General features: G+C 28.7%; 4 protein-coding genes and 1 pseudogene across 4 annotated transcripts; all 5 read left to right on the top strand.

Annotated features, from left to right (window-relative positions):
* Positions 1-2,849: 2,849 nt before the first annotated feature.
* On the top strand, positions 2,850-3,260 carry LOC145844363 (histone H3). Its single transcript, XM_082951759.1, has one exon. The coding sequence runs from the start codon at positions 2,850-2,852 to the stop codon at positions 3,258-3,260; it is 411 nt and encodes a 136-aa protein (XP_082807885.1).
* A 180-nt stretch (positions 3,261-3,440) lies between these two features.
* LOC145844958 (histone H4-like) lies at positions 3,441-3,752 on the top strand. The gene has a single exon (XM_082952376.1). The coding sequence runs from the start codon at positions 3,441-3,443 to the stop codon at positions 3,750-3,752; it is 312 nt and encodes a 103-aa protein (XP_082808502.1).
* A 182-nt stretch (positions 3,753-3,934) lies between these two features.
* Positions 3,935-4,315, top strand: LOC145844957 (histone H2A). Its single transcript, XM_082952375.1, has one exon. The coding sequence runs from the start codon at positions 3,935-3,937 to the stop codon at positions 4,313-4,315; it is 381 nt and encodes a 126-aa protein (XP_082808501.1).
* Positions 4,316-4,478: 163 nt separating this feature from the next.
* On the top strand, positions 4,479-4,838 carry LOC145844956 (histone H2B 1/2-like). Its single transcript, XM_082952374.1, has one exon. The coding sequence runs from the start codon at positions 4,479-4,481 to the stop codon at positions 4,836-4,838; it is 360 nt and encodes a 119-aa protein (XP_082808500.1).
* Positions 4,839-10,087: 5,249 nt separating this feature from the next.
* LOC145844401 (histone H3-like) lies at positions 10,088-10,498 on the top strand (annotated as a pseudogene).
* Positions 10,499-27,166: the final 16,668 nt, after the last annotated feature.

The following is a 27,166-nucleotide window of genomic DNA, read 5'->3' as shown; positions in this document are numbered from 1 at the left end:
AGTACACAATTTACAAAACAAAATACCTTAATAAAATGATGAACTTGTATAAACAAATCTTTTATTTTACAAAGCTTACATCTACTTACTTGATTTAAGCTTTCTAATCTTGTCAAGCATATGAAATAAACCAATTGATTAGCTAAAACATGGTACAAAGAAAAGAAGCAAAAAACTTGTTACCACTTGTTTGTTACCCTTATGTACGCTATACATAAGTAAACTGAAATTACTGTAACTTGTTGCTTTAAGCTGTGTAGTTTTTATAAATCTAAAGAAGAAGAAAAAACTGGACAAAGCGAAACCAAAACTTTTTTTAGCCTTCATTTTTTTACAGCTTATTATGTGATGGTACAAGTTCCATAATAGGCAAACAACAATGTAAAACTTTGAATCAAGCAAATACTTTGTTTTATATGGTCTATAATTGAATAAGATAACAGTTACTTTGTTTCAAGTTTATATGTTATTGCTACAACAGCTATGTTCTTAACGACATCCGAGAATAAAATGTAACTTATCCTAAGCTGTGTTTTTAACTACATTAACAGTAAGCTAGAGATAACTAGTTACGAATTTTGAAAAGCAAACATTTAGTCAATGAAATCAATGGTACAGAACATTATGATTAATCTAGGTTGAGTAAACTAAGAAATCACTATTAGCAGTAAAGCAGTTAAAACACATGTTTAACTTGGTAAGCACTTCAATCGTAAACTTTAAAAGACAGTACTGTTGTTGTTTCAAAATATGTTTCAAGAAAGTAGTAAGTTGTTCTATGTTGTTTCGACTGACTTTAAAACTTTATGAGAAGTGACAAAACAAAGTTTGAAAAAAAAACTTACTTGCATTATTTTCCAGTTAAAAAGTTTCAAAGATAGATTGAAAGGTTATGAGTGCTGATTGTAAACAAAGCTTTATTCAAACACTAAGTTTGTCAATCTTATTTCTAAACTTTTTCATTTAGATTTTCTTACTCGATTTTATTTTGTATATAATGCTGCTTAAAAAATAAACCAACCTCTTTTTTTACGTAAAATTTTTCATCCAAAAGGTATCAGCTTTTGTTTAAGTTCAAATTTAGTGCTAGTGTTCATAAGCTTTTTCGACTTATTTACTTCTTTGAATTTAATTAACTTTATTTTGTTTGGAAAATTTACAACCAAATCCATTTGTTCACTTTTATCAGCACACTTTATTCGGTTGAAATCTGCAAAGTTAAAGTTCTTAGTTTGATCAAGGTTTAAGTTTAACGAGCAAAATTGCATCAGTTATTTTTTAAACTGTATAACAGCTTCAATCAGTTGTTTGAAACACTAATTGAATGTTAAACTACTTATCTTTTAAACTAGTTTTTCATACACACTGAAAAATAAAGTTTGTGTTTAAATGTAGTTTACAACTTTAAACAAGTATCATCATAGTTACTGTACAGCACGTTTTTGAAAGGTTGTTTGGAAAACATTGTTGTAAGGTAAGTTACTAGTATGTGCAACAACAAAGCTATCTAGTTGTCTGTTTAATAAAAGTTTTGAGTACATTGCTTATGAGTAATCATAAGCAGTAAAGCTAAAAAAAATGAACACTTTTATTCTTTTGGAATTACTTTTTACACATTAGTTTAAACTGTAATTAACTTGAACATACTTGATAGAACTTACGATTAACAAAACTCCATGAAATCGATATAATGAAATTTTGTTTAAGGTAAAAAAAAACCTTGTGCTTTGTTAAAACTTTATTACTTTAGGTGAGCGGCAAAGGAAAACTCAGTCGGGAGTGTGTTAACATGTTTTGTTTCATTTATGTTTTTCTTAATGTATTTAGAGGTGTGCTGTAAGATACAGGCTGTTATTTCTGGACTTTTCAAACTAATGCTTTAAAAAAATTACTTTTAGAACAAGTTAAATATGGTTTCTTTCTTACTGGAACTTTTTCAACATTCTTAATAAGACAACTAAGTTTTTATAAGCATATATGTCTTAAACAAACATGCTAATGCTTATATTAAGAAGTAAAAGGTACCTTGCAAAGCATAACTGCTCAACAGTCAATTCGTCACAGTCAGTAACTCTTGCAAGTATCGTTTTGGTCGCTTTAATATTCATTCATCATGTCTACCACAGCAGTAGCAGCAGTACCAGCGCCAGCCAGGTCTTCCAAGAGACCAAGCGCCAAGAAGGCAGAGCACCCTACTTACAGGGAAATGATTAGCTCTGCCCTTGGAGCAATGAAGGAACGAAAAGGTACATCCCGCCAGAAGATACAAAAGTATATCGCGGACACCTACAAGCTTGACCTCACAGCTTCCAATTCTCACTTGAAGAGAGCACTTACCAGCGGCGTGACCAAAGGTGCTTTTCTCCAGACAACTGGAAAAGGCGCTTCTGGCTCGTTCAAGCTTGCTCCAATGCCAGCTGCTGGGCCCAAGAAGAGGACAAAGAAAGTAGCTAAAAAGCCAGCAGCAAAGAAGGCCCCAGCTAAAAAACCAAAAAAGAAGTGTGCTCCCAAGAAGGCTGCAAAAAAACCAGCAGCCAAAAAGCGACCTGCTAAAAAGTGCGCTCCTAAGAAGGCAGCATCTAAAAAAGCTGCAAGCAAGAAGAAGAAAGTAACCAAGAAGAAGCCGGCAGCCAAAAAAGCATCCAAGAAGAAGAGCTGTAAAAAATAAGTTGTTCTTTTACCCAAGGTCCTTTTCAGGACCACTCAAACAAAATATAACGTAACTCAAAATGCATAAAACAATGCTAAGTTGAAAATATGCAAATTAGACTACACAGCGGAATCGCTCGCGTCCGTGTCTATGCGAACAGTATATAAACTGTCTTGCAACAAACAGTTTTATCATCAAAATGGCTCGTACCAAGCAAACCGCTCGTAAGTCAACCGGAGGCAAGGCTCCAAGGAAACAGCTCGCCACCAAGGCCGCTCGCAAGAGCGCACCCGCTACCGGAGGTGTGAAGAAGCCTCATCGCTACAGGCCCGGCACAGTTGCTCTGAGAGAAATCAGACGCTACCAGAAGTCAACTGAGCTTCTTTTGCGCAAGTTGCCTTTCCAGCGTCTGGTACGCGAAATAGCTCAAGACTTCAAAACTGACTTGAGGTTCCAAAGCAGTGCCGTTATGGCTTTGCAAGAAGCAAGCGAGGCGTACCTCGTTGGTTTGTTCGAAGATACTAACCTTTGCGCGATCCACGCCAAGCGTGTGACAATCATGCCCAAAGACATCCAGCTCGCCAGGAGAATGCGTGGCGAAAGAGCTTAAGCGTTAGCTAAAACCGGTCCTTTTCAGGGCCACCTTAAAACCTTGACAGTGAGAAAAACTTAACCGAACGTAAGTTAAGAGACTTTTTTGAGTATGCAAATTAGTTAGTAGTTACCGTACGCGTCCGTAACAGCTTGTATATAAACTCGACGCACTGACGAAATAAGTATATTCAACAACATGTCTGGACGCGGCAAAGGAGGTAAAGGCTTGGGAAAGGGAGGTGCTAAGCGCCATCGCAAAGTGCTTCGCGATAACATCCAAGGCATCACGAAGCCGGCAATCCGCCGTTTGGCTCGCCGAGGCGGAGTTAAGCGAATCTCGGGACTGATTTACGAAGAAACGAGAGGCGTCATGAAAGTTTTCTTGGAAAATGTTATTCGCGATGCAGTAACATACACAGAGCACGCCAAGCGCAAGACCGTCACAGCACTCGACGTCGTGTACGCACTCAAGCGTCAAGGAAGAACCTTGTACGGCTTCGGTGGCTAATCGCTTTTAGCAAACCCGGTCCTTTTTAGGACCACCTAATTCAATATAAAAGTTTTACAACACTTTTGACAAGATTAAGCATTAGCTATGACATATGCAAATTAGTTTTTTGTTCGACGCGGTTAGGTATGAGTTGTATATTGAGCTGTGCAAGCTATCATCACAATCATTCGAACAACAAAATGTCAGGACGTGGTAAAGGATCAAAACTCAAATCTAAGCCGAAGAGCAGGTCTTCCCGTGCAGGACTGCAGTTTCCAGTCGGTCGCGTGCACCGCCTGTTGCGCACCGGCAACTACAGCCAAAGAGTCGGAGCTGGTGCTCCAGTTTATCTGGCTGCCGTTCTCGAGTACTTGAGCGCAGAAGTGCTCGAGCTTGCCGGTAACGCTGCTCGTGACAACAAGAAAAGCAGGATCATTCCTCGCCATTTGCAACTAGCTATTCGCAACGACGAAGAGTTGAACAAACTTCTCGGAGGCGTCACAATTGCTCAAGGTGGTGTTCTTCCAAACATCCAGGCAGTACTATTGCCTAAGAAGACCGCTTCAAAAAAGTCAGCCTAAGTTAAAAAAAACCAGGTCCTTTTCAGGACCACCAAAATATTTACAACAAACGAGAGAATTGTGAAGTGAGAGAAACCAGCTATCGTTCGCGTACGGAACTATGCTAATTTGCATAATTTTTCAGGATATAAACCGGCGCCGAGACAGAAGTCCACACATCATCATGACAGCAACCAAAGGCGCGAAGAAGTCAGTAGCCAAGACCGCTCCGGTCGACGGCAAGAAGAAGCGAAGGAGGAGAAACAAAGAAAGCTTTGGCATCTACGTGTACAAAGTTTTGAAGCAAGTGCACCCCGACACCGGAATTTCCAGCAAGGCAATGGGAATCATGAACTCATTTGTCAACGACATCTTCGAGCGCATTGCAGCAGAGGCTTCACGTTTGGCTCATTACAACAAGAGGTCAACTGTTAGCAGCCGCGAAATTCAAACTGCTGTCAGGCTCTTGCTCCCCGGCGAGTTGTCAAAGCACGCAGTTTCAGAAGGAACTAAAGCTGTTACCAAATACACCAGCTCAAAATAAACGCTAAACAACCGGTCCTTTTTAGGACCACCATTTGAATAGAACCAGCTGTTCATGTTTACTTAAAGTACAAGAATATAAGCTTAGTACAAATAAATTCTTATTTGTGTAAATTAAAAACTCATATACTTGAATGAACACACTTTTTTTTTGTTTCAAATACTTTATAAACTTGTAACTCGTTATATTGTAGAAAAAGCATTGCATTAGTCTAAAAACAGTAGTAGTGCTTGTAATCAAATGGTTTGTAAAAGATGTTTAACTAACTTGATTTTGTTGTCCGTAAGATTTTTCATCTGAATACTTTTTGTACAAAACACTTGTTTTTATTCATTTGCTGAAGTTCTGTTGAAACATTCAATAAATAAGTGCTTACAAAAAAGTATCATCTTTTTAAACAAAAATGTATATCACTTATAACATGCAAAAACTTAGTTGTAACTTTATTTTAAGTTGTTGTTGATTATTAGTAACACAACCGAGCTTTAACTTTTTAAACGAGTTCTTCTTATCAACTTAACTGCAATTGAAGCCATGTAACACGTTTTAAAAAGTTACGAATACATAAATGAATACAAAAATGGTTGTTCAAAACAAAAAATTACAGATGTGTTTTCAAGTAAAACAACATATTCCTTCTTTCAAAGCTAACTTCTGTTTAGCATATTCAAGAAACATTTTCAATTCAAAACATAAACACACAAAACAAACCAGCTCATTGGTTGAAACTTGGTAAAACACAAAAAAGTAGCTGCTTGTACTTTTTTAAGTAATTTATTATTCTAGTTTTCAAAGTAAAAGGTACTTGTTTTAACTAGATATGAGACAACTTACTGACCTTTAACAACTCTAGTAGTTTGTTGAAAGTTATGTTTCTACATATCTAAAGTAATCAGGACCACCAGTTGATTTAAGCAGCTACTAATGTCGAGTAAACAGTGTCAAACAAGCTTAAACTAAGCGACAAAAAATGTACAAATTTATATCTACATTGTGCGTGTTGGTAAAAAGTAACAGTTAGTGTATTTCAATAACTTCTAAATAAACTTTCTAAAACTGAATTTCTCTGTTTTTATTTCTACTAGTTAGTTACACTTACTTCAGTTTTTGTAGTTCTACTTGACATTTTAAACTACTTTTGATAATGTAGAATAAGTTTTTCTGCTTCACTAGTATTTAAATGTTAGGTAAAAATGTTTTTTAATGGGAATTTTCTTGTTTAACTTATTGTTTAAACAAAACTTATTCTAGTTCATTTTACTTTGTAAACTTGTTTTTCAAACACTCAATACATATTTGTTGTTAGTTTAATAAAAAAATCAATCTGTCACTAACTAAAAATTTATGCTTAAATAAGACATTATATTAAATGAGAAGAAAAATTTACTTTGCGTTGATACTAAAAATGCTCAATGATATTTGTTTAAGGTCTGATTGTCAAATAAGTATTAGTTTTATTTATCAGAATGCAAATGAAACAATAAAAAACTGTTTAAAAGTTGAACAGTCAAACTAATGTAGACAACAGTGATTGTTTAAAACAAACATACAATTGAAATAATCTTTCTGCTTACAAAGCTCATACTTGTTTTGTTGAACTCATTTTTTCTGTGGCTATGACAAATTACAAAATGATTCCACGGTAAAAAAGAACAGCTTGTTACAATTTTTTGTAACTCTTTTTTAAACTATGTATGAGACAACTCAAAACGACGATACTTGTTTGTTTTAAGCTATGTACTTTTTAAATCTAAAGATTAGGTGGATCACCAATTAATTACACAAGCTACTAATGACTACTAAACTCAACAACACAAATAAACATACTTAATCAACTTTGTGGTGATAAAGAATCAAAAACATATTTCCTTCCAAATTATAAAGCCCATTATTTATTAAATACCTAGCTTGCCAAATTTCTCTACTATACTTTTTTTATGCAACTGTTAAGAAGGGAACTCTAGCTAGATAACTGCTCTAATCCTTACTTTATTGCTTACTATTATCGAATGCTTAGTGAAAAGCTTTAACTAACTTGAGTGTCTTTTTCGTGGCTTTTTTCCTTTTAACTTTCTTTTCCAAATAAAACTTATTCTCATTAACTTTGTGGACATTTTTTAATTCAATATTTCATTTGTTTTTTAGTTTATTAAAAAAATACTGTGCCTACGTCACTGTAAAAACTATTTGTATTTTTCAATGAAAATAGTACGCTTAAACAGAAATAAAAATAAAACTTTGACTTATTAACTGAAAACGTTTTAAACTGTTAATAACAAACAATGTTTAGTGTCCTTAAAAAATGCTGTTCAATTACAATTAAACTACAACTGAAACATGCTTAACAATTCAAAACTGGTGTAACACATAAATGTAAACAACATCGATTGTTCAAAAGAAAGAGAACACTATTAACAAGTACACAGTTTACAAAACAAAATACCTTAATAAAATGATGAACTTGTATAAACAAATCTTTTATTTTACAAAGCTTACATCTACTTACTTGATTTAAGCTTTCTAATCTTGTCAAGCATATGAAATAAACCAATTGATTAGCTAAAACATGGTACAAAGAAAAGAAGCAAAAAACTTGTTACCACTTGTTTGTTACCCTTATGTACGCTATACATAAGTAAACTGAAATTACTGTAACTTGTTGCTTTAAGCTGTGTAGTTTTTATAAATCTAAAGAAGAAGAAAAAACTGGACAAAGCGAAACCAAAACTTTTTTTAGCCTTCATTTTTTTACAGCTTATTATGTGATGGTACAAGTTCCATAATAGGCAAACAACAATGTAAAACTTTGAATCAAGCAAATACTTTGTTTTATATGGTCTATAATTGAATAAGATAACAGTTACTTTGTTTCAAGTTTATATGTTATTGCTACAACAGCTATGTTCTTAACGACATCCGAGAATAAAATGTAACTTATCCTAAGCTGTGTTTTTAACTACATTAACAGTAAGCTAGAGATAACTAGTTACGAATTTTGAAAAGCAAACATTTAGTCAATGAAATCAATGGTACAGAACATTATGATTAATCTAGGTTGAGTAAACTAAGAAATCACTATTAGCAGTAAAGCAGTTAAAACACATGTTTAACTTGGTAAGCACTTCAATCGTAAACTTTAAAAGACAGTACTGTTGTTGTTTCAAAATATGTTTCAAGAAAGTAGTAAGTTGTTCTATGTTGTTTCGACTGACTTTAAAACTTTATGAGAAGTGACAAAACAAAGTTTGAAAAAAAAACTTACTTGCATTATTTTCCAGTTAAAAAGTTTCAAAGATAGATTGAAAGGTTATGAGTGCTGATTGTAAACAAAGCTTTATTCAAACACTAAGTTTGTCAATCTTATTTCTAAACTTTTTCATTTAGATTTTCTTACTCGATTTTATTTTGTATATAATGCTGCTTAAAAAATAAACCAACCTCTTTTTTTACGTAAAATTTTTCATCCAAAAGGTATCAGCTTTTGTTTAAGTTCAAATTTAGTGCTAGTGTTCATAAGCTTTTTCGACTTATTTACTTCTTTGAATTTAATTAACTTTATTTTGTTTGGAAAATTTACAACCAAATCCATTTGTTCACTTTTATCAGCACACTTTATTCGGTTGAAATCTGCAAAGTTAAAGTTCTTAGTTTGATCAAGGTTTAAGTTTAACGAGCAAAATTGCATCAGTTATTTTTTAAACTGTATAACAGCTTCAATCAGTTGTTTGAAACACTAATTGAATGTTAAACTACTTATCTTTTAAACTAGTTTTTCATACACACTGAAAAATAAAGTTTGTGTTTAAATGTAGTTTACAACTTTAAACAAGTATCATCATAGTTACTGTACAGCACGTTTTTGAAAGGTTGTTTGGAAAACATTGTTGTAAGGTAAGTTACTAGTATGTGCAACAACAAAGCTATCTAGTTGTCTGTTTAATAAAAGTTTTGAGTACATTGCTTATGAGTAATCATAAGCAGTAAAGCTAAAAAAAATGAACACTTTTATTCTTTTGGAATTACTTTTTACACATTAGTTTAAACTGTAATTAACTTGAACATACTTGATAGAACTTACGATTAACAAAACTCCATGAAATCGATATAATGAAATTTTGTTTAAGGTAAAAAAAAACCTTGTGCTTTGTTAAAACTTTATTACTTTAGGTGAGCGGCAAAGGAAAACTCAGTCGGGAGTGTGTTAACATGTTTTGTTTCATTTATGTTTTTCTTAATGTATTTAGAGGTGTGCTGTAAGATACAGGCTGTTATTTCTGGACTTTTCAAACTAATGCTTTAAAAAAATTACTTTTAGAACAAGTTAAATATGGTTTCTTTCTTACTGGAACTTTTTCAACATTCTTAATAAGACAACTAAGTTTTTATAAGCATATATGTCTTAAACAAACATGCTAATGCTTATATTAAGAAGTAAAAGGTACCTTGCAAAGCATAACTGCTCAACAGTCAATTCGTCACAGTCAGTAACTCTTGCAAGTATCGTTTTGGTCGCTTTAATATTCATTCATCATGTCTACCACAGCAATAGCAGCAGTACCAGCAGAGACCAAGCGCCAAGAAGGCAGAGCACCCTTCTTACAGGGAAATGATTAGCTCTGCCCTTGGAGCAATGAAGGAACGAAAAGGTACATCCCGCCAGAAGATACAAAAGTTTATCGCGGACACCTACAAGCTTGACCTCACAGCTTCCAATTCTCACTTGAAGAGAGCACTTACCAGCGGCGTGACCAAAGGTGCTTTTCTCCAGACTACTGGAAAAGGCGCTTCTGGCTCGTTCAAGCTTGCTCCAATGCCAGCTGCTGGGCCCAAGAAGAGGACAAAGAAAGTAGCTAAAAAGCCAGCAGCAAATAAGGCCCCAGCTAAAAAACCAAAAAAGAAGTGTGCTCCCAAGAAGGCTGCAAAAAAACCAGCAGCCAAAAAGCGACCTGCTAAAAAGTGCGCTCCTAAGAAGGCAGCATCTAAAAAAGCTGCAGGCAAGAAGAAGAAAGTAACCAAGAAGAAGCCGGCAGCCAAAAAAGCATCCAAGAACAAAAGCTGCAAAAAATAAGTTGTTCTTTTACCCAAGGTCCTTTTCAGGACCACTCAAACAAAATATAACGTAACTCAAAATGCATAAAACAATTCTAAGTTGAAAATATGCAAGTTAGACTACACAGCGGAATCGCTCGCGTCCGTGTCTATGCGAACAGTATATAAACTGTCTTGCAACAAACAGTTTCATCATCAAAATGGCTCGTACCAAGCAAACCGCTCGTAAGTCAACCGGAGGCAAGGCTCCAAGGAAACAGCTCGCCACCAAGGCCGCTCGCAAGAGCGCACCCGCTACCGGAGGTGTGAAGAAGCCACATCGCTACAGGCCCGGCACAGTTGCTCTGAGAGAAATCAGACGCTACCAGAAGTCAACTGAGCTTCTTTTGCGCAAGTTGCCTTTCTAGCGTCTGGTACGCGAAATAGCTCAAGACTTCAAAACTGACTTGAGGTTCCAAAGCAGTGCCGTTATGGCTTTGCAAGAAGCAAGCGAGGCGTACCTCGTTGGTTTGTTCGAAGATACTAACCTTTGCGCGAGCCACGCCAAGCGTGTGACAATCATGCCTAAAGACATCCAGCTCGCTAGGAGAATGCGTGGCGAAAGAGCTTAAGCGTTAGCTAAAACCGGTCCTTTTCAGGGCCACCTTAAAACTTTGACAGTGAGAAAAACTTAAGATATAGACTAATTTGGATGTTATTAACAAATTGAAAATTTTTTTGGCTAGTTATAAAAAAAGCTATTTTTTAATAATTTTTCAGTTTTTAATTTTTCAAAGTGGTACTTATGTCTTTAATGAAAAATTGAAAACTTGAGTTTTTATGGTATTCAATTATGTTACTTGAAGATTTTAAATGTCATTAATATAACTTACAAAAAAGTTTGTTTATTATATTAAATACTGTGTTATTTTAAAGTATAAAATATCAAAAGTTATTACTTTTATTTTGACGCCATATTTTTTAACTTAACCTTAAGAAATATATAAACACAAGAATTATTTAGCTCAAATTAAAAAGGCCTCTTTTAATTATTTTTTTTACAAAATTCATTCGTTTATTATTCACTATTATCAAATTGAATCAACAACTTAAGATCTCTTATAGATAATTATAGGCTCAAAACATTATGTTGTGTTTTATAATTTGTAAAATAAAATATCATTTGTGTCTTATATGTACACAGCTTGACTTTTTTATTATTTTTCAGCTCACAAGTAAGTTACAATACTGTAGTACAGTTTATTATATACTTAAAAATGTCGAATAGTTTTAACAATATATAAAAAGATAGAAATTAAGATACAAAAATAAGTATAAAATCTTTTAAACCGAAATCATTATATTTTTTACTAAATCAAAATTAGTAATGAATAATAGGTATTTTGTTGCTTTCGTTTACAAATTTTTAATTTAAACAATAACTATTAACAAGTTAATAAAACTGAAATAAAGTATTAACTGTATGTTGTTATCATTTAAGTTTAGTAAAATTTAATTTGTATTCAGTCCAATATTTAATTTTGAAAATTAGTAATGAAAAAATAAGAAAACAAGTAGGATATTGTTTATTTAAATTTTAAAAGTTAAGAACTTTTTTGAGTTGTTCTAAAACTAAAGAAACTAATTTGTTAAGTTAATAAAAGGCATATAAGTTGGATTAAGAAAAGATAACTATTAGTTACTGAAAGCAAAAAAAGCATTTAAATTCGAACAAATAAAGTCTTAAGACTTAACTTTTTATCTTAAGCTATAATAAATTTATAAACTTTTCATACTATGTTTAATTAACGGATAATCGTGTCAAAACAAAACGGTCCGATCAAACAAAGTTACTATTCGCAAATAAAGTAACTGACGTAATCGGACCAGTTGTAAATGGTGTTTATGTTCGAGTTGTTGTGGTGGTACTTTATATTTTGTCAGTTTTTAGTTACAATTTCATAAAAGTTCGGTATGTAAATTTAAAATATCGTTTAAAAAAGTTTTAAAGAAGTGCTTTTCACGTGTACAGTACTTAAAGTTTTGATAGCTTACACTACTTAAACTATACAATAAGACTTTTTATATCATTTTATTCATGACGAAAAATTGTTGATATTTTATTTTACTAAATACAATTTCTTAAAGTGTTTATAAAAATATTAATCGAAATTAATTAGATTTTAAAACAATGAATAAAATCAGTATTTTAAGAAAGCCTTTTTAACGCTTAGGAACAATCGTAATATAAGCCAAAACTTAAATATATCTACACGTTGTTTGAGCAGTATTTATAGTTTTCGCTATATTAAGTATAACAAACGAAAAACGACCCATTACTTATAAAAAATGCTATTTGTTTTATAGGTTAAGTAAATAACTGCTTTCAAAAAAAATATTTAAATTATACATTTATTCTGTTAATAAATTAATAAAAAACTTTTTAAGGAAAAGTGCATGGAGAAAGAAAAAAATTTGTACTTACTTATTATATCTAACAGAAAAAAATTAATGTATGTTAAAACGATAAAAAAATGTTAAGCTACTTTTCAATATGCGTGTGGTACGAATAGGACTAATAAAATATACAAATCTGTAAAAAGAAAATTCTTTTTACTTTAAAGTAAACAAATTTTTTTAAAGAAAAAGTGTCGCTAGTTTAGCTCAGGTCACTATTTTAAAAACAAATCTTTAACTTTTATGAATTTAGTACAACAAGTTTTTATTAAAAACATATAGAAGTTTAGTACAAATATTTTAGAATAGTTGCAAGTTTAATAACATTGCAAGTTCACGCAGGGCATAGCTCACTTATTAAATACAAGTTATAATAAAAAGTAATAGATTGCTTGAGAACATTAAGTAAATTAGTCTATATATAGCCAAAAACAACTAAACAACATTGAAATAGTTAAGTGTGACTTGAAATGTTTTTATTAAACTTGTAGGTTTACGCTTTCTTATTAAATTTAAAAAACAAGTAAGTTTTTTAAAAACACAAAGCAGTTATGTAATATCTAAATTGAAGCTTAATGACTTTATAATTTGTTGTTTTGTCTTTACCATAAGTACTTGACAAGTAATAGATGCAAAATACTTGTAAACCTCTAAAAATATAGAAGTTTGTCTATTCTTGGTAATTAAAAGTGTTTACATAAAAGTTTCAAAACAAAAAACAACTTATTAAGTATATAAAAGCTTTACAGGAACGCATTTTGCTTATTGCATACCAGCTTGTATGACAAAGACTAAGCTATAACATATTTATTAAACAAATATAAATTATAGCTTTTTTAATTTAAAAAAATTGATTTTAGTATGGTTTAATTTTGTAATGTTTATGTGTACCTTATGTTTATATAAATTTGCAACAAAAAGTTTTACAAAAAAGTAGAAGTTAATTAGATTTAAAATTTTGTTTACTGTTGCAGAAAATATTTCGTTGTTTTTTTTTAACTATTACATATATAAATGTTGAAATATTCACGAATAAGTAAAAACAAAAAAAAAAAAGCTTAACAATAGTTTGTCCTTATATTTTGAAAGCTAAATACAAATTGTATTTTTATTTTTAAATAAAAATGTTGCAGATTTTAGGACAAAACAGAAAATGCAAAACAAACTTGCTTTGTTTTTTGTTAATGTAAGTTTTTTATCAATTATATTAAAAAAAGTTCCTCTCTTATAAACAAAGTTATTTTGAAAACAGATTTTTAGTATATGAAAACAACGTAAAATTACAGATAAAAAAATATTTAAAAAATATATTACTTACTTTTGAACTTTTTATTTTTTCTATGACAGGTTGTTGTCAATATTTTCTCCTTTTCAGAACCACTTCCAAGTTGTAATTATATTAAGAAAGAAATGTTTAATTTTTCACAGTTTGCGTACTTATATTTTGATGTTAAATTAAAAAAATTATTAGAATAAAATTATATTCGTGTACTACTTACTATAAGGAGTTTTAAATTTACTGAGAGTAATTTAAGAATTTACATTTTTTAAAGCGATTGGATATTTGAAAGTGAAAACTTCCATGGGACACGATTGCGACTTCTCCATCGGATCTATTTATCTTCGAGAGTACACTGACACTTGCACTAGAAAATATCAGAAGTTTTTGTTTTACCCCGTCACACTGGGAACCCCCTGGTGTGCAACTTCATTGTATTTTCCCGGTTTCACTGATTGGGGCTGGTGCCAGCGTAAATATTAAATAAAATAATTATTAAAATAAGTTTTCAAAATAAACATTTGATAAAATTAAGGACGCTTTTTTATGTTAAAATAGTAACACGAACACTGTACTGAAAAAAAATATTGCATTTAACTTCTGATATTTTAGTTTAACCATGATACTAGTTTAAAAAAATTTAATTTAAAACAATAAAACTAATTAAGAGTTGTTACATAAAGTCTATTTAAAATTCTAGAATACAGATGGAGCCACACCATGCCATCTTATATAGGATCGAAGACAAAGGAATACTTTTTCAGTAGAAGTTACTTATTCGAAGTAACTTACGACAAGGCAAGAAACATTTGTAACTCCTTGTGGCACGTTGCTGATTTCGGACTTGATGTGGAAAATAAAAATATTACTGACATAGAGAGTGTTGTTCAAGGCGAATCAGTTCAAAAGATAAAGTAATTTTCTGAATAAGATTGATAAAACCTAAACTAATTGATTGTTATAAGTATTATTTGTATATTTATTGCACAAAATGTAAAAAGTAAATGATAGATAAATAGAAAGTTTTTGTTTACAAAATAAAAATAAAAATTTACTTTTTAAACTTTTTACAGAGAAATTTTGTATCCATTAGCTGCAACTGAGCACAATTTTTGGGTGCGTCACATCAACAACGAAAAAAATGAAATAGTTTGCATCAAATACAATCAAGGAGTTTTGAAAACAACTTCATGTACTGAACATGCTTCCTATGTTTGCCAACGGGATTTGTAATCAACTAATGTACTTCAAAAAATTTTGATTATGTACAACAATTTTCAACTAAAACTATTAAAAACTATTCATTTTATATAATAAATTTTTTAATTACGACTATTAAAACCATACTAAGTAATATTGAATTTTTTTAGAGTTATTTAAAATTCAATTTTTGTTGTCTGTGATCAAATAAGTTTAAGTTTTGAAATACACGTTTGTTGTTTAAATCGTTTATGACAAAATTCAAGTTGTATTTTTCGAAGACAGTTTAAAAATATAGAAAATCGTCCCAAGCAGTTTCAAAATTTATTTTAAAATAAACTATTTTACAGCATGACCAGTTTCACCAACATTTTATTATTTTAACTATAATTTTTAAATTATAAGTTAAATCTAAAACACAAAATTAAAAAAATTAATTAAATCGACAGGCTACTTACCAATTTTAAAAGTGTATTATTTATGTAGTTGATATGAGCTTAGTTTTAAACTAAATTTAACCTAACCCAACAGTTTTGTTCTTAATTTAAGTTTGACTAAAAGATTTCAGTTAATAGTTTTTATCTTGAAATAAATTGATAAGAACAAACTTTATGTTTAAAGAGAAATTCATTACTATCAATACCAACTACTCTATGTTTAATCATATTTTTAAGAGAACGCCAAACAAACTTGACTAATTTAATTACAAAGTTATTCTAATTCTATAGCTATTTTGTAAAATAAATTTTATAACAATTAGGAAGTGCTTTTGAATAGAAAAAAATGACCAGGACTATTTATGTTTTCAATGATTAATTTAAAAATATTATTATTTTTTAAAATTTTATCGTTAACATTTTAGATTTGTTTTTTTTTTTAATTCAATTTAGGTAGTATTTAATGAGGTAGTGTAGGTAGTTAAGTATGTTTTTATACTTATTCATTTGTAAAAATTGGAAGGTTTATTTTTCATAATAGACTTACAACTTACATTAATATAAAACAAAGAAAGCCTATTTTGCATTTAGACTGTTATATGCAAAAATCTGCAACAGTTAAAAACAACTTTACTTATATACTTCTATAAGATTCAAAACTATTTTAAAAAGTTTAAAGACATAACTGTTGTTCAACATTTTTTCTCGCTTTAATATATTTTAATGAATACATTAACATTTCAAATATAATAATTAAGAAAAATTAAAGAAAAACAAAGACAATTCATCTGGAACTTGAAACAAACTTGTAAAGTATAATTTATAGGGCAGTTAGCTATTTTCTAAAAAACTTATAAGCAAGCTATATAACTGTTAAATTTGAAATTTATTTACTACATAACTGTTGAAAGTTTTTGTTAGTTTTAAAAATTATTACGAAAGCGTAAATCTATAAGTAAATAAAAACATTTTAAGTCACACTTAACTATTCTAATGTTGTTTAATTTGTTTTGACTGTTTATAGGCAAATTTACTTTATGTAATTCAACAATCTAGTAGTTTCAACTTTTCTTAAAATTAAAAAACTCTGTGTATCATTTCTGCGTAAACTGATGTTTTTAATTTTTATCTACTTTGTTGTTGACTTAAAACTGTTTGTATAAACTTGTTTGTATTAAACTCTAAAATTAAATACTCGTTTATAAACCGTATCGTTTATAGCAAAACTGATAATCTTACATTTATTATTATTATTATTAAGTTTATTGTCCAACAAAGGACCTAGGCATTAAAACCTAAGCCACTTAAACTGAAAGACACTAACATAAAAAGAAAAAAACAAATTACAGTGATTAAATAAACATAAACATAAAACTTATACAAAGTAAAAACTGAATAAATTAAAACTTTCACAATTCAACGATTCCAAAGTCACCAATCTCCAATTATACGTTCCAAAGCAACAAATACCTGTAACAAGCATTTCTGTCAAATCTTCAGAACCTGTCTTCATCTCGCAGAACATTGATCTGAGCTACTATTTGCCACTCGTTATGACGGCATATTCAGTCAAAAATCACTTCAAAAATGTGGCAGCAACAGTTCACAAATCTAGCTTAGGAATCAACTGAGTATCCAATAATTTCAAAATCTAAAGCCCAAAGCACATTAACAACAGCCCTTCCGAAAAAATCAAAGTTGAAAAGTACCTAAAATCTATAAGGGGAAGGTGTAGCTTACAGATTAAACTACCAATAAACTACATACCACACACCAAATCAATGGCTAAAGAGATGAACAAAACTAATCACTTATAAATTTTACTGGTAAATATTTTATTCAAATCAAATCTTTTCAAGTTTAATCGAAAATGTTTAAGATTTTTGCACGATACTAGTTCATTTGGAAGTTTGTTCCACATTTTTACCGAACGATAGAAAAAAGATTCGTGCCAACCAACATAGTTGAAATGATATTTGCATGTATATTTTCTATTATTACCTCTGAGTGAGTAATTATTTTCATAAGGTTTAAAGAAAGTTGGAGAATCAATAGCAGTTTCATTGTTAATCAGTTTAAAAAAAGTAATTAGATCAAATTCAAGTCTTCTGTATTCTAAAGTTTTTATATTAAGCTTTGTTAGTCTGTCTATGTAAGACGTATATGAAATGTTGCACCGATTAAAGATTAATCTCGTAAATTTTCTTTGAATAGATTCTAGTTGGTTGATGTCTTTTATAGAATATGGAGACCATAAAGGTGTGTTGTATTCCATCTTAGGACGGATGTAAACTAGGTACAGTTTTTTTAAGAATTACCAAATCCGTAGATATAAAGCTTTTAAGAACTTGAAAAGATAAAATTGATGCAGTACGGTAAATATAGTTAATATGATGGTTCCAGTTTAAATTATCTGAAATAAAAATTCCAAGGTCTTTGAATACCTCAGTTTTAGGTAAGATTGCATTGTTTATTTTAAAATCAAACGTTGGAATATGTGTACTTTTGTGAATATTCAAAACATGACTTTTGCTGGGATTTAGGTTTAATCTCCTTTCTTTTAACCAATGGTAGATTTTATCTAAAGATTTTTGTAAAACTAAGTTAGATTCACTAAATATTTATGTGTCGTCTGCAAAAAGCTTAATGTTGCTATTAGAATCAACCTCTAAGGCTATATCATTTATATAGATTATAAATAACAGTGGACCTATAACCCCTCCTTGCGGAACTCCACTAAAAATTGGTAAGGATTCTGAGAACGTGTTACCGATAACTACTCTTTGTGTTCTTTCCTGAAGAAATTCTTTAAACCATTCAACTAGATTTCTATTAATTTTGTATTGAGATAAAGTTTTAATTAACTTAAAATGAGAGACAGAGTCAAACGCTTTCTGAATGTCTGTATAAATTACATTGATAGATTTATTGGTAAAAAAAGATACTAACCATGAATGAAGGCAATCCAATAATTGAATACATGAAGTTCGTTTAGGAAGAAAACCAAGTTGTTTCGGAGAAATAAGATTATTTAAGAAAAGATGATTAAGTATTTTTAATGAAATTATATGTTCAAAAGATCTGCAAAAGCTACTAGTTAGTGAAATTGGTCTATAGTTTAATGGATTATTTTTGTTTCCTTTTTTGAATATTGGTATAATATAAGATATTTTCCATTGCCTTGGTATGAAAGATGTAGCTAAAGAGCAATTAAAAATTAACGAGATTGGAAAAATGAGAGAGCTAATAGTTCGTTTTAAAAAATACGAAGGTATGTTTTCTGCTGTTCTGAGTATTTTATCTTTTAAATGATTTACAGATTCAATTATTTCATTATTACTAATAAAAAAACCCTGCATTTCAGGACAACTCTTATCAATAAGTATAAAATGTTCATCTTCATAATCTTTACTAAATACTTTTTGGAATGATTTGTTAAAATAAGAGGCTTTATCAAAGTCGGAAATTAATGGTAAGTTATTTTCATCAAGTAAAAGAGGAAAAGAAGGTGATAGATTTAGCTTTGATTTATACAAAAGAATAAAATTTTTTTGAATTAGTATTTTGACAGAAGCTTTTTTCATATTATATGTCGAATTTTTTTACAGCTTTTTCGTATGCTTTTGAAACTAGCTTGTATTTTCAAACTTTATTTACTAAAAACACTTTTTGTTTTGTAGTAATGAAACATTTTTGTTCATATCACATACATAGAAAAATAGTTTAAAATGTTTGTGTAGTTTAGAAATACAACACAGAATTTTGTAGTAGATAAACACAACACTTTGGTTTTTTAAACATGTTCTCCTAATAATTTTATTTTGAGTATGCGGAATAAATATGAAATGTAAAAAAAACTTTACTACTTTTTCTTTTACGCGTTGAAAGATTTTATAGTTTAATTTATTACTTGCAATAAATTATTTAACAACATAAAATTGTTTAACTTATTTCAACTAACTGGTAGTTTTTGCTTTATTTATCACGCTATTTTTTATTTTGGTATTTGAAAAAACTGCTCAAATTTTTAAATATTTCAACTTGAAAAAAACTATATCCATTTGTTAACTTTTTGCTATCAAGTCCAACTTTATTTATGTTTTTTTTTTTTTGCGATATATTTATCATACAAGTTTTTTGTATAAAAAAGGTATAATTGTATAAAACTTTGTAATTGAAAAACGAACACATTATAAAAAGAAAACTTTTGATTCAAAGTTAGCTAATAAAAAAATTTGAATTATTAAGTAAACAATGTTTCACTTGTTTGAACTAAATAAAACGAGACCATCAGTTGAGTACAATTTGTAACTTTTTTTTATATAAACATGCATGAAGACATTAGGCTAAACTTGAAATAAAACTGTTATTAGTGTGTAAAAAAAACAAAATAAAACTTATAGTTTAAAAAAACTAATTTAGGAAAATCATTATATTACCAGGTTAGTTTATGTTAAGGTTAGGAAAATGTAAGCTGATTAAAACTAACATATACTTTAAAACTTAAACAAATAAACATACTTACATATTTCAAGTTTTTAAATTTACAATTCTAAGGCTCTTAGTTCTAAGATAATTTAAAAAAGATTTTTGACCCAAATGTACTAAACTCATCAAAGTTTATAAATTAATTAAAAAATCTTCATTGTTCTAAGAATCTAAGCTAACGACTTTATGGTTTTAAAAGTTTATAAAACTTTTTTTTTTCTTTTTATACCTAACCATATTTTAGAATTTATATTTGTACCTTATACACATAGAAATATTTTTAAAAATTTAATAACTAAGTAACACATAACTATTTTTTTTAATTGTTATTAAAAGATATTATAATGTGACTTGAGGTGTTTTTGAAAAAAACATGTCAGTTTACGCCATCATTTTAATTAAAAAAAAAAAAACAAGCATACTAAAAATGCAAAACAGTTATGTAATACTAAATTAAAGCTAAATGATTGTACAAAGTTTGTTTTGTTTTTACACTGGTACTTTGAAAGTAATAAAAACAAAACATTTGTAAACGTCTAAAAATATACAAAGACGTCTATTTTTAGTAATTATAAATGTTTTCATAAAAGTTTCAAAACAAAAAACAATTAATTTTGTATATAAACTCGTTAGAAGAATGCTCTTTACTTAATACCTTTGCATACCAAATGTTATAGCTACGGCTAGAACATAAAAGTTAAAAAAATAAGTTTGTTTAATGTGTTAAGACCTTTATTTTAGTTCGTTTTTTTTGTAAAACTTGTTTTCACTTAATATTTTCATAAATAGTAGAAGGTACACTTTATAAGTTCATTAAATATTTTATTATTAATTCAGAGTTTTTTTAACCAGTTCTAACCAAACAACAAATTTTTACTTAATTTGTTCAATTATTCAAAAACAATAAAAAAACTAGAAGTATATGTTTATATCACTAAAAAAAGATTTATAATATTTAAGCCAGTTATTGATTGACTCATGTTTAACTGTAACAGATTGTACATTAACATAACAATAAAATGAAAAGCAGACCTATTTCGTTTCTGATTGTTGTAAGTTTTAAATAAATAGCAAAAACTAAAACTGATTTTAAATTTATTTAGTTATTAAATTGCAAAACAAACAGTAAATCATTTATTTTTAAAGCATGAATACAACTTAATGAAGCTAAACAAAAAAAAAAGGAAAACAATGATTTTATTAGTATTAGTTTTTATTTAATTCACAACAGGTCTTGGTCAGTTTTTTCTCCTTTTCAGAACAACTTCCGAGCTGTGAGTATATTCAGATAAAATTTTTCGGATTTGATGACTTAAAGTTTCCATATTTTAGGTCTTAAGTTTCATGCAGTTATTAAAACAAAGTTTATTATTCTCTATTACAAATTTATTAAATTTTCAAAATACTTTTTGTTTATGATTTTTTTTTGTAATTTTCTTTTATGTATAAACAAAATATACATCAAAATTAAGTTTAAAGTAACCACTTTTTTTACAAAGCTATTGGATACTTGAAAATAAAAACTTCTATGGGGGAATATTGCAATTTTTCCATTGGAACTCCGTGGTCTCCACAATACTCGGATACTTGTACTAAAGATTACGTTTCACTTTTTTGGCGTAAAACAACGAAAAAACCCTGGTGTGCGACAAAATTGTCTTGGGGTCGCATTCATTGGAATTGGTGCGAAAGTGAGTTAAAAATAGGCTTCATCAAATAAAATTCAAAAGTATTCAGTTTGTTAAAGCTGACGACGACAATTATATAAATTATATTCAGAGTTCAACAGAGTTTAGTTGGTAACTTACTAATGATGCCTGTATGACACAGTTATAGCATGAACACAACATTTAAACTGCTATTTTTTTTAACCTTTTAAAGTCCCTAAGCCTAGTAAAACATTTTTGCTGCAATAAGCTTTTTGATTTTCTTTTGCTACGTTCTTTAAATACTTTATAAATGAAAGCCATCATAAAAAAAAATTGATAAAATTTGTTCATGAAGTATAAAGACGTTTCTCTATGTTGATTATAACAAATTTTAGTTGAGTTACAGTTGTGAACATACAAATAATGACATTAATATTAATGATTTTGATCAAAATCGTTTTTTTTTAACTGTAAATGTTCAATTGATTACTAATTCAATAAAATAAACGACTTTTTAAAAGTGTAGAAGCAATTAAATGTTTAAAAAGTTCAAGTTTATTGAAAATTTCAGAATACACATGGAGTCATACAATGCCTTCTTATCAAGGATCAAAGACTAAAGAATACTATTTCAGTAGAAGTTACTTATTCGAAGTTACTTACGACAAGGCAAGAAAAATTTGTAACTCCCCTTGGAAAGTTGCTGATTTCGGACTTGATGTGGAAAACAAAAATATTACTGACATAGAGAGTGTTAATAAAGACGAATCAGTTCAAAAAATAAAGTAACTTTCTTAATAAGATTGCTAAAACTTAAATGTACTGTTAAAAGTATTATTTAGATATTTATTGTATATATAAGGTAAACAACTACCAAGCATATTTTTTTGAACAAATAAATATTAGATTTTTTTTGCAGGGAAATATTGTACCCTTTAGCGGCAACAAAGCACAACTTTTGGGTTCATCACTTTAACTTTTACAACACAAGAATCTGCATCAGATACAACGAAGGAGCGTTGAAATTTGCTTCGTGTTTTGAACAAGCCTCTTACGTTTGCCAGCAAGATTTGTGATTAATTAGTCAAATATTTTATTTGTGTAAGTGTTTTCAACTGATAAGTATAATATGCTTATAAAAAAGCCCTGTTGTCTTTGTTAAATTTTGGACTACATTTTTAAATTCTTGTTCAATAAGTTGAGCACTTGAAGAAAATTTCACTAATATGGAGATTGCAATCGTAAAAATAAACTATCGTAAAGCAAAACCAATTGATTTGAATTTTGATAACTTTTTAATTATTCTAGCTATGTGAGAGACATTTTAAAACTTTTAACAAAAATTTAAGTATATTCAAAGCTAAATTACTCCTTTTTTACATTGTTATACTTTATACAACTACTGTGAGTTTAGTTATAAATTATATTTAACCTATACTTACAGTTTTTCTTAGTTTAACTAAAGTTATCAGTTAAGACTATACGTCTTATAAATATGATAATTATGTACTTTGTGTTCATAGAGTAAACTCGTATTATCTATACCGGTTACTATATGTTTAATCATCAACTTTGGAGTATTTTTAGCAAAATAGATAGTACATTTTGAAACTTGTTTTAATTTTGTACTAATTGTGGAATTTAATAAGTAAATTCTTTTGCATCCCTTAGTTTATTTATCCAGAATTTAGCTTTTGCTATATAGTTCTGTTAAACTATTCATGATGTAAAGGAGGTTTTTCAATGATTGTTATTTAAAAATACGTTGACAACAGACTTGTTAAAATGCTAACAATTACTATGGTAATTCAGCAATGAAGCGTATAAACTTTGGTTTGTTTTAAGTTAGTAATTTCACGCTCGAGTAAACAAAGCAGAGCTTTTTAACATGTCTGGTTGACAAACTAAATTGACGATTTTAAAGTGCGCAGAATAAAAAGAGCATCTTATTTAAAAGTATATTTTATCTTTTAAGTTTTTTGTATATTGTAATTACAGAAGTTTATTAAACTAAAAACTGGCTAATTAAACTTTATTCTTAGTGTTTCTAAACTATTTAGTGTTTATTAGTAATTACGGATACAATTATATAGATTAGTTTTGTAATAAAAATATAATTTTACAAGAAGAAACTTTTCTTTGATTGTAAACTTTACCTTAGTTTAAAACAGGGTTACTAAGCAAATCCTCTTGTGGCCATATTAGCAAGTCAGAGAGCTGCAAAGGGGCCGAAGGGGTACTTAAGTACTTTTTGCGAGAGACTCGAAACTCACATTTAAGGGGGCGATTATTTTTAAATTTTCTGAAAAGGGGGCGCTTGTAGAAATGAGTTTAGGAAACCAAGGTCAATAATTTTTTAATAATTTTTTTTTACTTACTTAAAACTTTTTGTTTAACCTGATTAGAAACTATTCAAATTTCAAAGCTTTCTTTAATAATAATACAATAAGTTACGATAAAGCAAAAAAACAAAAAAACAGAAATATGGCTAGTAAAGTAAGCTCTAAAAAGCTAAACCGATTGTAGAAAGTGGTTATCAGTTTTTATTACAAAAGCTGCGGGCACTAAGTTAGTGTGTACATTTTAGCTAGACTACAAAAATGTTATTAAATCATAATACTTTTTATTTTTGAGCGCTTTAATACATACATAAGGGACCAAAGCTGAATATATAATATAAATAGCATTTCTTAAAAGGAAAATAAGTTAAGCTTTATTAATATATTTTCACATTACTGAAACATATGTCCTTTAAGTAAGTTGAATTTACTCAGACCGTAAAGTAAAGACTACTGATAACAATTACTACTTTATATAACAACTTTAGTTTTGACTAATTAATTGAAAATTGTTTGTCAAAATAAAACTAAACACATTATTATTCTAACTATTTAATTGAAATTAAAAAAAAAAAAAAATGTTGTAGTTCACATGAATATGAAAAACACAAAGATATCATAGTTCTTTGATTTTCGTTATTTTTAAGTAACAGTTTTGAAATTACTAAGCAAATTTGTTGTGTTTATGAAAAATGTCGGTAAAATTTAAGCTTAATCTATTCTTATAGTTTCAATGGCGTTTGAAAAAATATTTGTCTAAAATATGTTTTTGATAAAAAGTAAAATCAAGATAAAAATAAAATAAAGTTAAATAATAAAATATCTAAAACTTCTAAAAGAACAAACCTAGATAATTTTTTTAAATTATTATATAATTGATTAATTTTGAAATAAAACTTTCATAAAATTTCAATTATGTATCTAAAAACGTTAGGTATTCGTTAAGATAGATAAAAGGTTTATAAACTAACTAAAAACATTAAATCGTTTTACACATATTTGAGTTTAGGTATAATAGTTTTGATATCTATTTTTACAAAATTTGCTAAAATGAAAGTTTGGAGAAAATATACTAGACACTAAGTCAAACAATAAACAAGTCATGTGTTTCTCAATATTGAATCATTATAAAACTAACAATAAATCTTGTTGGAAGGAAATTTTTTAATTGAACATATATGCAATTAAATGAATAAATAAAGAATATCATTAGAAGTTGTTGAATTTGAAATATTAGGGGTAGGGAAGTTGATGGATTTATGCAATTAGAATATTTTCCAAAAGTGATTGAATACCCAGGAAATTTCAACAAGTTTCAAACAATACCCTGAAATTTTCAAAGTGTTTAAATGTAATTTTAACTATGTGCATCATTGTATATCTGACAATTTTGTTCCAGTTTTTTATAATTGTTAACAAAGGTAAATTGTTAAGTTAGGTCAAGGGCAAGAGCATCCAGTGTTTTCTTTGTGACCTAACTTTTTGAGTAATTTTTTTGTTGTTTTTTAATAAACTAAAGGTTCTCAGCTTTTTTTTATTAAATATTGCATGCAGGCTGCATAAAGTTTATAATGATAAAAAAAAAACTATTTTAATCAAAAATGTATTAAAATATGTAATTAAACAGGGTTGCAACAAAACCTGGAATCATGGAAAAACATGGAAAACCTAGAATTTGTGAATTAAATAAAAAAACCTGGTAAAACCTAGAACTTTCAACAAAAATCATTAAAAAACCTGGAATTTTAACCAATTTTTTCATATAGAGTAATAAAATTTTGATTTGAAACTAAAAATTTATCATATAGACAAAATTGATTCAAAATAACACTACAGGTTGCATTAGAATAAAACAAACATTAAATATTAGTAATAATGTATTGTTTAAGTACTTTAAATATATCAAATAACACCTTTTCTGAATTAGGATTAATTTACTATTAAAAATGGTCAAAAAAGGATGTATTTTCAAAATTATATTCAAACCTGGAAAAATTTTTGAAAACATGAAAGGAATTTTGAAAATTTGGAAGAAGTTCTGAAAAACCTGGAAAAAATGTTGAAAACCTGGAAGAATTTTCAATAACCTGAAAGAAACTTTGAAAAACTGGAAGAAATTTTGAAAAACCTTGAGAAAATTTGCTAAAAACCAATAAACACCCTAATGGTAGTTTCTGAGTATAAGATGCAAAGACAGAAATAAACTATTACTTAATAAAAACATTGGTACTTCACAAAGTTATATTCAGGTTATAGGGGGGGAAGTTATCACTTTTTTCACAGTTTGATCTTGTTTTATAGAGTTTTAACTAAGCTACAAGATGCTATTACAAATTTTTGAGATATAAAAGGTCAAAGTCGAGGCAACAATTGGTTCCTTATGGGAAGCACAAACTAAAACCGCAAAAAAAGACTATTTCACTAAAAATCTATCTTCTCCTACATTTTTTGAGATAAATGCCTCAAACTTTTATAAAATTTTTTTTGCAACATTTAAAAAATTCTGTCGCATAGATTTCAATCAGTTTTTTGTTTTTTTTGTTGTAGAATTTTTATTTATTTATTTTTAAATTTTGATCCAACAGTATTTTCTAAATATTCCAAGGAACACTTCCTGAAAGTTTGAGGTATTTGTCTCAAAAAGCGTAGGAGAAGATTAAATTTTAGTGATTTGTAGTTATTTGCCATTTTAGTTTGCACCTATCATAAGGAACCTATTGTTGCTTCCTAATGACCTGCTATATTTCAAAAATTACTTTGAATTTTAAATATCTGTAAAAAACAGCTTAAAGCTTAGTTAAAACTCTATAAAATAAGAAAAAAATTGTGAAAAAGGTGGTAACCCCTATATGCCCTTCAATCTCTAACACATGCAAAAATAGCTTATACTTTAGTATTTTGATAATTAATCATTTTAAATGGTTTTTTAAGTTCTTATTTTAATGTGTTTATTAAAAACTGATGATGTAATTTCAACTACTACTGCTTTATCAACCACAAAATTAATTACATATTTTCAAACTTCTCACTTCAACTATAAGTTTATTTAATCTATTGAAGTTATTTTAATACTACCAAAGCTAAAATCTTTTAACAGGGTTGCCAAAAGTCTTTGAATTCTGGAAAAACCTGGAATTTAACATTTTGGGTAAATAATATCAGGAATATGAGAAAATTTGAAAAATAAAACTGGAATTTCGAATAAAAATCACTAATGAACCAAAAAAACCTGTTATCTGGGCTGCCTCTCACTCTGGACACTCAGGATATTTTGAAATTTAAAAAAATCTTACAATGATTCAGCATAAATTATGATTTAGTTATAACTAATTGTGCAAAAATGATCCCTCCTGCAAAATTGATGCCATTTAATAGTCAGGGTTGCCACTTTATCTGGAATCCTGGAAAAACCTGGAATTTGACTATTTTGGTAAAAACAAAACCTGGAAAA

Source organism: Thalia democratica, chromosome 9 (assembly GCF_965202585.1).
Source record: "Thalia democratica chromosome 9, ktThaDemo2.hap1.1, whole genome shotgun sequence".
Taxonomy (NCBI): domain Eukaryota; kingdom Metazoa; phylum Chordata; class Thaliacea; order Salpida; family Salpidae; genus Thalia; species Thalia democratica.
This window is presented reverse-complemented; position numbering and strand designations above follow the sequence as displayed.

Coding starts and splice junctions, on each gene's coding strand:
- LOC145844957 (XM_082952375.1), top strand. CDS start 3,935: ATGTCAGGACGTGGTAAAGGATCAAAACTCAAATCTAAGCCGAAGAGC.
- LOC145844958 (XM_082952376.1), top strand. CDS start 3,441: ATGTCTGGACGCGGCAAAGGAGGTAAAGGCTTGGGAAAGGGAGGTGCT.
- LOC145844363 (XM_082951759.1), top strand. CDS start 2,850: ATGGCTCGTACCAAGCAAACCGCTCGTAAGTCAACCGGAGGCAAGGCT.
- LOC145844956 (XM_082952374.1), top strand. CDS start 4,479: ATGACAGCAACCAAAGGCGCGAAGAAGTCAGTAGCCAAGACCGCTCCG.